We start from the raw sequence: 12,390 nt of genomic DNA on the forward strand, positions 1-12,390 counted from the left end.
TGTTGAGTGAAACTAAATTCATCGACTGTAAAAGTTAATCAGATTATGAATTTATGACCGTGAACTTTCCAAAAAACTCATTACTGTAATTGCAAAACAGGGAGATGTTAAAATGACTTTTACCACAAAGAATTACGTGTTTATCTGCACCACAATAATTCCTCCAGGAAAAAAGGTGCACAGTCGGCAACTCTTACAGTGTCCAAACATTGTTTACATGTCACACACACACACACACACACACACACACACACCTATGTCACCTTTCTTGGACAGTTCATGAGTATCTTTTTTGTGATGACATGAAACACAATACAATACACAATAGTAATTTGTACTATTTGCATTTGTTTCTCGTTTCTTGGCAGACATTCTATGACAAGCAAATTATGCTATTATGCATCAACACTGCTATCTTTGATTGTTCTGTTTAAAACATGTAAAAAAGTATGCCAATAAATAGTTATAGGATTCTCATCATCAGTGTGTCTTCCTCGAATTTCTTCAGTTCTGTTGAAAAGTTTCTACAAGTTCTCTTACCAGTGACAGATGAAACACCATTACTAACTTGTTTTGCCCAACTACCATCCAGTGGAGATAATGAGAAACTGAAGCACAGTGGTTCACAAGGTGGAAGGTGAACTTCCTGTACTACTTCACAATTCTCGGTATCATTTCAGAAAGGTCAGCTGTTTCATAGGAGAGTTTTATAATCACGAAATTCCAGTTTCTTAAAATTTTTTACCATCACTGATATTCCTGAAAGTGTTTTCTCTCTTAGGAATGTCTATGCTGTTCAGCTGCTGAACATGCATGCCTCTCTTATACCCTACCTCTTGATTGCCATGTAATGTATCATTTGACATAAACAAGGGTCATGCACTATCCATTTTCTCCTGGAGTTTTGATGTGTTGCGCCCATTCCCACAAACAATGGTGCATATTCTTTCTCTGACTGGGGAAAAAAAAAAATTTATCTCAGGGTGTTCCACAAGGCTCCATATTAGGCCCAGTTCTATTTCTCTTGTATGTTAATGACTTGCCATTAAATATCAGCTCCCCATCAGTTCTGTTTGCAGATGATACTTCTGTGTTAGTTGAAGATCAGGATTCGGAAAAAATTCCCAAATTTGTGATCAACACCTTCAGTGCCTTAGAAACTTGGTTTCAGCTAAATGAGTTGAATCTAAACATATCTAAGACTCACATGATGCAGTTCGAAGCCAAACAGTCAAAATGTGAGCAGATTATGATTGTACACAACAACCAAGATATAGAGGAAGTTGACTCAGTCAAATTCTTAGGTTTAAATGTAGCTAAAAATTTGAACTGGCAGGCACACATTAAATACCTGGCAAACAAACTGAGCAGTTTTCTTCATTTGCAGTGCAAATATTATCAACAGCAACTGACGTGGACACACAAAAAGTAGCATATACAAGCTACTTTGAATCCATTATTAGGTATGGTATTGTTTTTTGGAGTAACTCGAGAAACAATGTGCGGATACTAAAAATACAGGGAAAAATCATTCGAAATATGTGCACTGCAAATCACAAAGAAGCATGTCGACCATTATTTAGAAAACTTAAAATATTAACTCTGCCATCCGTATACACTCCTGGAAATGGAAAAAAGAACACATTGACACCGGTATGTCAGACCCACCGTACTTGCTCCGGACACTGCGAGAGGGCTGTACAAGCAATGATCACACGCACGGCACAGCGGACACACCAGGAACCGCGGTGTTGGCCGTCGAATGGCGCTAGCTGCGCAGTATTTGTGCACCGCCGCCGTCAGTGTCAGCCAGTTTGCCGTGGCATACGGAGCTCCATCGCAGTCTTTAACACTGGTAGCATGCCGCGACAGCGTGGACGTGAACCGTATGTGCAGTTGACGGACTTTGAGCGAGGGCGTATAGTGGGCATGCGGGAGGCCGGGTGGACGTACCGCCGAATTGCTCAACATGTGGGGCGTGAGGTCTCCACAGTACATCGATGTTGTCGCCAGTGGTCGGCGGAAGGTGCACGTGCCCGTCGACCTGGGACCGGACCGCAGCGACGCACGGATGCACGCCAAGGCCGTAGGACCCTACGCAGTGCCGTAGGGGACCGCACCGCCACTTCCCAGCAAATTAGGGACACTGTTGCTCCTGGGGTATCGGCGAGGACCATTCGCAACCGTCTCCATGAAGCTGGGGTACGGTCCTGCACACCGTTAGGCCGTCTTCCGCTCACGCCCCAACATCGTGCAGCCCGCCTCCAGTGGTGTCGCGACAGGCGTGAATGGAGGGATGAATGGAGACGTGTCGTCTTCAGCGATGAGAGTCGCTTCTGCCTTGGTGCCAATGATGGTCGTATGCGTGTTTGGCGCCGTGCAGGTGAGCGCCACAATCAGGACTGCATACGACCGAGGCACACAGGGCCAACACCCGGCATCATGGTGTGGGGAGCGATCTCCTACACTGGCCGTACACCACTGGTGATCGTCGAGGGGACACTGAATAGTGCACGGTACATCCAAACCGTCATCGAACCCATCGTTCTACCATTCCTAGAGCGGCAAGAGAACTTGCTGTTCCAACAGGACAATGCACGTCCGCATGTATCCCGTGCCACCCAACGTGCTCTAGAAGGTGTAAGTCAACTACCCTGGCCAGCAAGATCTCCGTATCTGTCCCCCATTGAGCATGTTTGGGACTGGATGAAGCGTCGTCTCACGCGGTCTGCACGTCCAGCACGAACGCTGTTCCAACTGAGGCGCCAGGTGGAAATGGCATGGCAAGCCGTTCCACAGGACTACATCCAGCATCTCTACGATCGTCTCCATGGGAGAATAGCAGCCTGCATTGCTGCGAAAGGTGGATATACACTGTACTAGTGCCGACATTGTGCATGCTCTGTTGCCTGTGTCTATGTGCCTGTGGTTCTGTCAGTGTGATCATGTGATGTATCTGACCCCAGGAATGTGTCAATGAAGTTTCCCCTTCCTGGGACAATGAATTCACGGTGTTCTTATTTCAATTTCCAGGAGTGTACATATATGAGATTATTATAATTTTGTACACCAGACATGAATTATTTGAGGGAAACCATTTTGTCCATTCACATGATACTAGAAATCTTATGCTCCCTACCCACCACCTCAGACTGTATTCCAAGGGACCTCAATACATGGGAATGAAAATTTGTAATAAATTAAAAAGGGAAGAAGTTGATGCAGAGAAATTTAGGTTCACTTAAATGAAAGCTATATGAGGTACTGACACTGAAGTGTTATTACTCAGTGGGTAAATTCATACAGGACAAACTGGAAATTTGAACTGGATACAACGTGTTACACATTCCAAGAAATATCCTCATAATGTTATTATTTATTGTAGTGCTATTATTTATAAATGCAAAAATCATTATAACTGTATTATAAATTTTTGACATGTCTCCTGTACACAAACAAAATGGATTGCAAATGTACATCACGAGATGAATAAGACACAATTGACAACACCAATCCTTGTGGTTGTTCCATGATTGTGAACTGAGAAAGCATGCCTGGGATTGACTACCAATTGTTGAAATAAAGAGCTACTTCTTTTGAATGAAATGAACTTTTAAAAGATAATGATCCTTTCAACTACAATGAACTTTCATCAATAAAAATCTTTTCATGGTGTTAACATTTACTGTGGTATGCCTTATGAACTTTGTCAACACTATTCCTAATCCTGAAGAAACTTTTTATGCTAGCAGAGCTGTCACTGAAGGATTCTCAGAAAGTAGACAGTGCATCAGTAAACAATTTAGTAAAAATTCATATTGGAAAAATGTGCATATGTGGATCATTTGCTGCAAACTTTCACCGGCAGGATTTTTTTGTGATCTGTCCAAGGCATTCGATTACATAGATCATGTTGCTCTCCTAGAGAAAAAGTTTAATGGAACTGCTGTTGTTACAAACAACCTATTTGAATCATACTTAACAGACAGAATGCAAAAAGTTGTGCTGAATAATTCAAACAATGTTGGAAGGAAAGTAAATTTTAGTGACTGGGGAGAAATCACAAAGGGAGTCCCACAGTTTTCAATTTTGGGTACACTCCTATCCTTTATATATGTGAAGGATCTTCCACTTATCATTCAACGAGCAGAATAGGTACTTTTCGCAGATGATGCTAGTGCTATGAATCCCATTAGAACAAAAGGAAAAGAATAAATTGTTAGTGATGTTTTTCAAAACACTATTAAGTTAATTTCTGAGAATAGACTCTCCCTTAATGTGAGAGAACTCACTATATGAGTTCAATATATAGTCATACCAACGATTGATATAGAAAATGAACAGGATTCAGTAAATAGGGTAGAATGTTCCAAATTCTTGGGTTGACATACTGGTGAAAAATTAATCCAGAAGAAACACAGTACTCAGCTGCTCAAACAATTAAGTTCAACTACTTTTGTTTTTCATATAATTGCTAGTCTTGGCCAGCCACTGTGGCTGAGCGGTTCTAGATGTTTCAGTCCAGAACCGCACTGCTGCTACGGCCGCAAGTTCGAACCCTGCCTCGGGCATGGATGTGTGTGATGTCCTTAGGTTAGTTAGGTTTAAGTGGTTCCAAGTCTAGGGGGCTGATGACCTCAGATGTTAAGTCCCATAGTGCTTAGAGCCATTTGAACCATTTTTGCTAGTCTTGGAACCAAACAAGTTAACCTCCTAACATATTTTCATATTTTGACTCGGTAATGTATTATGGAATAATTTACTGGGGTAATTCATCACTCAGATTATTATTGTTGTTGTTGTTGTTGTTGTTGGGTGTCACTAGACCCTGTTGGATCACACAAAGCTATTATGTTTCAGCCTTCAGAATTTCCAAGCAGATCTCATTTTTTCTCCTTGGATTCTTTTTCTTTCTTCAGTCAACTTTGTCCGTGGTCTGTTGGTGACTTTGTCTGCTAATTTTTTTTGTCTGTACGATTTTATGTTGAAAATATATGATTGACTTATATGAGCCTTTTCTAAGTACTTTTTGGCCTGCTGAATTCAGGATGCGATTTTGACTTGTTATATCGGTCTGCCATGAAATTTGATTTTTTTTTGGGGGGGGGGGGGAGATTGTAGTCTGCATCTGTCTTGTATCCTTTATTTTCGGTACAAGAATTCAGGCTTGATAACTGTATTACAGTGCCAGATTTTTTAGAGTATGGCCATCATGTTTTTTTGTTGTAGGTTATGTAAGTTTTACCATAAGCTCTCCTATGTTTTTACATTTGGTTTTCTGTGCCATTTTCTCTCCCCCTGTAGGATCGAGAATTTCGTCTAATTGCTTAAAGTATGAAACACACTTAATTTCTCCATATTTTGTGATCAGCTTATGAACAGAATGTTTTGAGCAGATGTACTCAATTTCTTTAGATGAATATTTGAGGACCAACTCTTTCAGCATGTTCCTTAAGAGTTTCTATCCATTTGATTGCTGTCGTCTCAGCATCTGCTTTTGCTAGATCATCTGCAAAAGCTAAATGAGAAATCTGGATGCCATTTTAAGGTCTTCCAAGTTGTGTGGGCTTCTAGTGGTTTTGGTTTTAGTTCTTTCTCCATTCTCAGATGAATTTGTCAAAAACCAGTTTAAAGAGATAGGAGACAGACCGTTGCCCTGTTGAACACTGGTTCTGAACAGAAAAAGTTCTGACACCTCACCAATGAATTTTACTTCAGAGGTGTGTTTTTGATTAGATGTAGGGTTTTTGGGTTGAATCCTTGTTCTTCAGTGGACTGGACTGGGACTGGATAGAATCATATGCCTTCTCAGAATCAACAAAGGAGTATGTGATTGGCTCTTCTTGCAGGCTTTTATTTTAATTTTTAAATTGAATATTTGCACTATACAGCTTCGACCAGTGCAGAAGCGGGCTTGGTATTCACCAATTTTGCGACTGAGTTACTAATGAAAGTCATTGCAAATAATCCATCACAGTTTGAAAAGAACGTTTGAAAAGACTAGCAATGTCCATACCTAAAACACAAGTAGAAAAACTGACCTTTATAATTCATTATCATTAAAGCTGGAGGTTCAAGTCCTCCCTTGGGCATGGTGTGTGTGTGTGTGTGTGTGTGTGTGTGTGTGTTGTTATCATAAGTTAGTTTAAGTAGTGTGTAAGTCTAGGAACCAATGACCTCAGCGGTTTGGTCCTGTAGGGATTCACACACATTTGAAAATTTGAACATGAGGACTATGTTCATTAATTTTAAATTTAGGCCAGTGTGCCATTTATGAACTCGTTAGTTACCAGCATGTAACATTCAACTGAAAATAATCATGTATACATATCCTGTAAACTGACTCATTCAAATGATCTAAGGAACATGTCACTAACTAATTAACTAATTAAATAGTGTAGAACAGAATAACAAAGAGAACAATATTGTAATGCCAACACTAAAAATTATCCATATATGTAAATAGGAGTTGCAAACTGATTCCAGATCCATAGATTGACAGTTTGGATGGAAATATTCAAAAACTCTGATCACCACCAATAGCAGCCGAGCGGTGTGAGACGCCTCGCCACAGTCCGCGCATTTCCCCCTGTCGGAGGTTCGAGTCCTCCCTCGGACATGGGCATTTGTGTTTTCCTGTGTGTAAGTTAGTTTAAGTTAGATTAAGTAGTGTGTAAGCCTAGGGACCAATGACCTCAGCAGTTTGCTCGCATAGGAACTTACCACAAAATACCACCAATAGCAGGTTTACACAATTGCTGCACAGCTGGTCTAACTCCCAAGATGCACATACAAATTTTTAAAGTTATTGCATGATGTAGACAGCAGAGCTTATACCGTGTGCTACAGCCAGTACCAGGGGCATACAAAGAATATATTGTTGCAGAAGTCAGGGTGCCTTTCATAATACATTTGCACACTGAGCCAAGTCGTAATTGAGAAGTACAAACAGCGCAGTATGACAGCACCTAATGCATCATTCTGTGAGCCTAGCAATATAGAGTCAACACACAACCTCCAAGGTCATTCTCTCCATGGCATCCATCTTATGGAAAGTGCAAATATTAGGGGAACTGACAATAATTGAGGCACCACAATGGGAAAATTTCCACTGACACCTCCAGATAATGAGGGCAAATGACTGCATCTCTGGTCACAATGATGATATGTCCATCTAGAACCTCCTGACTGCACCTAGCTGCCCTACCCTCCCTCCACCTTGTCCCTGTATGCCCGCACAAGCAGCACTTTACTGTCTCCCATCCCTACTCTGCTATCCCTCCCTGTCCCTGCCCCAGCCTCCTCCTTACCCCCACCACCCGGTTGCCTGTCCCATCAAGCGCTGCTGCTCGCAGTCAGGCTTCAGCGGCCAGAGGCTGTGGTCATGTGTGTTTTAGTTGCATTTGTGTGTGTGTGTGTGTGTGTGTGTGTGTGTGTGTGTGTGTGTGTGTGTTTTTGTCTCTTTTCAAAGAAGGCATTGTTGGCCGAAAGCTCCCTTTCTGACAGTCTTTTTTGTTGTGCCTATCTGTGACTCGTCATCTCCGCTGTATGACGAGTAGCAACTATCCTTTTCATAATATTGAATCAATAATGTCGATAACACAAAGAATGATGAATACTTTGGTATGGGTTTCCTCAAAGTAGTAGTCCGGTTTTGGAAGGTGGTAGATTTTTTGAGCATTATGGAAAAATGACATGATTACTGCATACAGAATTGCAAAAGAAAAATAGTGGCATAGGTCATCAGATACACAAATAATGTAACTTATTTCTGTTTCAGGCAAGGTGATGAGTCAGACAGCACTTTTATTGTTCTAAGTGGTCGTCTAAGATCTGTAATCACACACAGCAATGGCAAAAAGGAGCAAGTTGGTGAATATGGCAAGGGTGACCTTATTGGAATTGTAAGTAACATAATGTTGAAAGTCTGCCTGTTCATATAATGTTTGTATTTTGAGAAACTTAATTAGAAAATAAAGGTTTGTATATAAATAATTTATACTATAAATCAAGATTTATGTGATTAGTGTAGCATTATTTAGTTGTACACAATAAACAGAACATTTTATTGCAACTTAAATCTGAGTCAAATGTAGAACTAAATTAGTCCAACTCAGTGAAGCAGATGTGATTAAACACTGGAGAGGTCTTAGTTTGAATCCATATGCAGCCTTCTTTATTAAAGTTCTCGTGTGGTGTCTGTAAATCACTTCAAGTAAAAATGTCATGACTGGTTCTTTCTCTTTTAATGTACACTAGAGCTATCATTCTCTCTCAGCTGATGCTAGTATTGATGAAGTATTCTAACATATCGTAATGGAGCAATACATAAAATAAGGGAAAGGCAACCACTCACCTGTAGCGGATCAGAGTATGGCGCACAGAAACACATAATAGAAAACAGCATTTACACTAGCATTCAAGCACTAGCTCTTTTTCGAGCAATAGCAATTACACACACACACACACACACACACACACACACAACACAATAGACACCCAAATGTACCCTACTTTAGCCATGGCAATTCTTGTGGTGGCCACGAGAGTGTGTGTTTGGGTGTCTGTGTTGTGTGAGAGAATGTATGCTATTGCTAGAAAAAGAGCTAGTGCTCAAAAGCTAATGTGAATGTCATTTTCTATTATGTGTTTCTGCACTCCACATACTGATCTACTACAGGATATTTCGTATACAATTTTTTTATTTTGCCCTGAACACTGAAAATCAAACTGAAGTAATGTATTTATTCTCCATAGATAAATACAAGATTTACTTTGGATTGCAGACACATAGAACAGTTTGTGTCATAAGTACATAGGTAAATCATGTAAACAAATCCAATAATACATTGTTTCTTAGTTAATTATAACTAGTATGGTACAAACGTGAAGCTAAGCTATTCCTGTGGAAGGAATTCTGTGGTGCTAAATGCACTTCTCAGTAAGAAATCCCAAGTATGAGGCTGTACTTCATCTTTAATAACCTCTTCATTGACAGGATGTTAAACACTAATCTTTCTTCCTCCTCCTTTTTGAACCCATGTCAACACAGCTTTCTTCAATTTATAAGTGCCTTGATTGTCTATTGCTTAACATGATCCCTATGTTGTCACCTGGAATGATGAGTACTCTGTTTATCTGCTTGTTTGTGACATTTTCCCATTTCCTGTTTTGCATGTGAAGTGTGGGAATACAAATGCAAAGAACTTGTAACATAGTCCTCATTTGATAAATCTGGTGTGTTTTTGCAATGCTGTGTTCGCAAGAGTGGCGACTGTTTCACATACACCAAGTAGGACAGTTGTTTCATCCCATTTTAGTTCTATATCATCATCAGACACAAAACATTGTATTACACCAGCTTGATGATTTTCAATTAAATCAGTTATATTTATTTTTTTATGTTCAAAATGTAATGTAATAATTACTTTGACAATAACTCCTGAAGATATCAAACACAGCAGAATAATTTAGTGTCAGATTGTCCTGGGTCCCTTCAAAACCCCTGTTGTATTGAAAGTTCCTGTGTGCCAGACCGGAACTTGAACCTGGAACCGTTGCCTTTCAGGGTCATAGCTTTACTTCTGCCAATACTTCATCTCTTATCTCCTGAACTTCACAGGAGTTCTCCTGCATACCTTGTCGGTCTAGCACTTGTGAAAGATATGATATTGCGGATACGTGGCTAAGCCGCTCCCCGGGGGAATATTTCCTGAGTGAATTTTCACTCTGCTTCCTCAAACATTGAAGTTTCCCGTTAATTAAGTACATATGTTCAAGAGAAACTCCCAAAATGTGTCAGATCTAAGAATAAATACACCATTCCCAACTGTCTACTCAACATTACAGATGCTGAAACATCTTGACACTAGAATGGTGGAGTTTCTGACATTCCTAAAATGATGACAAGGGGTCAAATCTGACCTTGCATAGAATATTTTCGTATTTAACATAAACAAGCACTTCATTTTAGTAAATGTTAATCCCTACCTTTTAGTGAGTTCTAACAATAATTATATGCTAACAAGTTTCCTTAACTGTAGACTGTCACATATTCATTATTTGTAGAACCCTCTAGATACATTTAGATGCCATCATTGCTTGCAGGGTTAGAGTATTTTACTAATTTTATTTATTTATTTATTTTTGGTATTTCGTATTGCTGAAGTACAGTGACCTACTACATATGTTTATTGGATTGGGTATTGTTATTTATGTGTGATTATATTATCTTCAACACCTGTGAAAATGTTGTTAAATTTGTTAGCTACTTCTAAGTGTTTGTTACTTTTTTTATTTTCATATGATAGTATTATATTTTCAGACAATGCTCTGTTTTCATCAGTTTCTTTTTTTACACACACCACACACGCTTCCCTTTGCTTGTTGAATTATATATGTATTTCTCATTTACATTACTTTTGCTTGCTTAATGCAAGCCATGCATTTAGCATTCTTCTGCAACTACATTTCTGGAAGTATAATAACCAAACAATATACAAAGATGAGATATTCCAGCTTGAAAATCCATGGAAACTGCTCATTTCACTTGAGTGCTCTCAGAGGAATTATTGTTCTGATTCTTCACTGCCTGGTATCCCGACATATGCCATACACATGTTTTATCTATGACTGACACTGTTACGCTGATTGACTTATCCATGAATGCGCATTTTACATGTCTTTATATCATTGTGTCAAATGGATTTAATTCAGTCATGCACTCACCTCAGTTAACAGATGAAATAATGGAAGATTAAATATTGCTGTCCCAGGTGTGTGCCTGAAAGATGAATAAAATAATACGCAGTTTGTATGCTGAATTCTCAGGAGAATGGTATAATCAGTCACACACCAGAAAAATCCAAGAAACTGCAGTGTGCGTGTGTTTACAGTAATGTCACCAGTGTAAGATTATCAATGAAAGTGAAGGAAGACAACTGCGCCACTGTTTTGGAAACCATTACATCTTAATGCACAATTTGCACACTATTATGTTATGAGAAGACACACTTTGCTTTACATAAAATGTATTACTTTTTTCCTATCACATTGGCTTTAATTGCTGCAGATGGAAACTTGTTCCAGCAATGGTTCATACTTTTCCCACTCAGTTTACTTTGAAGTTAATTGACTGTTAATCTATGGTTACTCCATCTATCATTACACTGACCATCACTGTTACAGTCCTACTGTTGCATCATCATATAGGTTCTTTGTTGTCTCCTCATTTTGTCTTTCTAATTTTAGTTCCATCCTTTTATATTTTCTTCTGCTTCATCATCTTATTTTGACCCTTTTTTCTTTTTTTGTGTATGTCACCTCAGTTTTGACTTTTAGCCCCTGTCATCAATACTGCTGTCCATTCATCCCTTTTTTGCTTTTTAATTCATCAATCTAATCTTTCATATATATTTTTTATGCATTAATTCTCAGTTTTCCCTTACATTGTAACTGCAACAGTAATCCTTGGGAAAGTAGCTAGGTGTGAGAATCTTGCTGGCTCAGTATTTCAGTGAAAGCTCATTCCCATCCGCAGGTGCTGCTGAAATGTCAGGGAGGTGCCTCATGATTATATACTTCAGTATGATGTGTCTGCCTCTAGTCACCCATGTGTTCCCCAGTATGGTCTGCTCTACTTGAATGATTTGGGAGACTTGATGTTCCATATTTAGTTAATTTCCTTGCATTGGGCTGTTCTGTACATTGTCCATAAACATGGTGACAATGGGAGTCTAGGTGATAACTTTTTGGTTTGCTCCACACCTTCTGTATGAAGTCTGCACCATTTCGGCCATGGTGGGAGGCCAGATGTTCAGATGCCAAGTATTTTTGCTTGTTCTGTCTGCAGTCTGGTCTCATTGGAAATGCTGGGAAAAGCAGGTATTAAGTTTTCAGTTCACACTTCAATTCTCTAATACTTGAGGAATTGCTGTTAAAGTAATAACACATCATATCTATGTCGCACATGGCACTGAGCTGAGCAAAGCAGTGAATTAGTGCACTGGAAGAGACACAGGACTTACATTTAGAAGCAGCTGGTTTCAAATCCCAGCCATCCAGATTTTGATTTTCCGTAGTTTCGTGAAAGCATTTAAGATGAAATCAGGGATGGCTCCTTTGAAGAGCAAAAAAGGGGGCTGTGATTTCTTTCCTAACCTTGTCCAATTCAAACTAGTGTTCCATATCTAAAGACGGTGTCTGCAATGTGGCATAAAACCCTAATCCTCTAACCTTTCTTGACTCCTTGCTTCCATCACACATTGAGATTTCTGCAGTAAATATTACCTTCTCTGCAGCACTTTATATTGTAAATGGAAAATTTGTATTCTGTTCTTCACTGGCAGTTGGGTAAAACTACTTGAGAGTGTTTTTGTCACACAGTCAGAT

General features: G+C 39.5%; 1 protein-coding gene across 6 annotated transcripts in view; it reads left to right on the forward strand.

Annotated features, from left to right (window-relative positions):
- The window catches only part of LOC126470233 (neuropathy target esterase sws), a 199,535-nt gene that overhangs the window by 65,471 nt on the left and 121,674 nt on the right, over positions 1-12,390 (forward strand). For all 6 annotated transcript variants that reach the window (XR_007586158.1, XM_050097930.1, XM_050097929.1 and 3 more), the window contains exon 14: positions 7,781-7,904. Coding sequence is in view for 5 of the 6 variants with exons in the window: in XM_050097930.1 (XP_049953887.1) it covers positions 7,781-7,904 (124 nt within the window). In the remaining variant the exon portion in view is untranslated. The remainder of the gene's footprint in view (positions 1-7,780; positions 7,905-12,390) is intronic.

The sequence above is a fragment of the Schistocerca serialis genome, chromosome 3 (genome assembly GCF_023864345.2).
Source record: "Schistocerca serialis cubense isolate TAMUIC-IGC-003099 chromosome 3, iqSchSeri2.2, whole genome shotgun sequence".
Lineage (NCBI taxonomy): Eukaryota > Metazoa > Arthropoda > Insecta > Orthoptera > Acrididae > Schistocerca > Schistocerca serialis.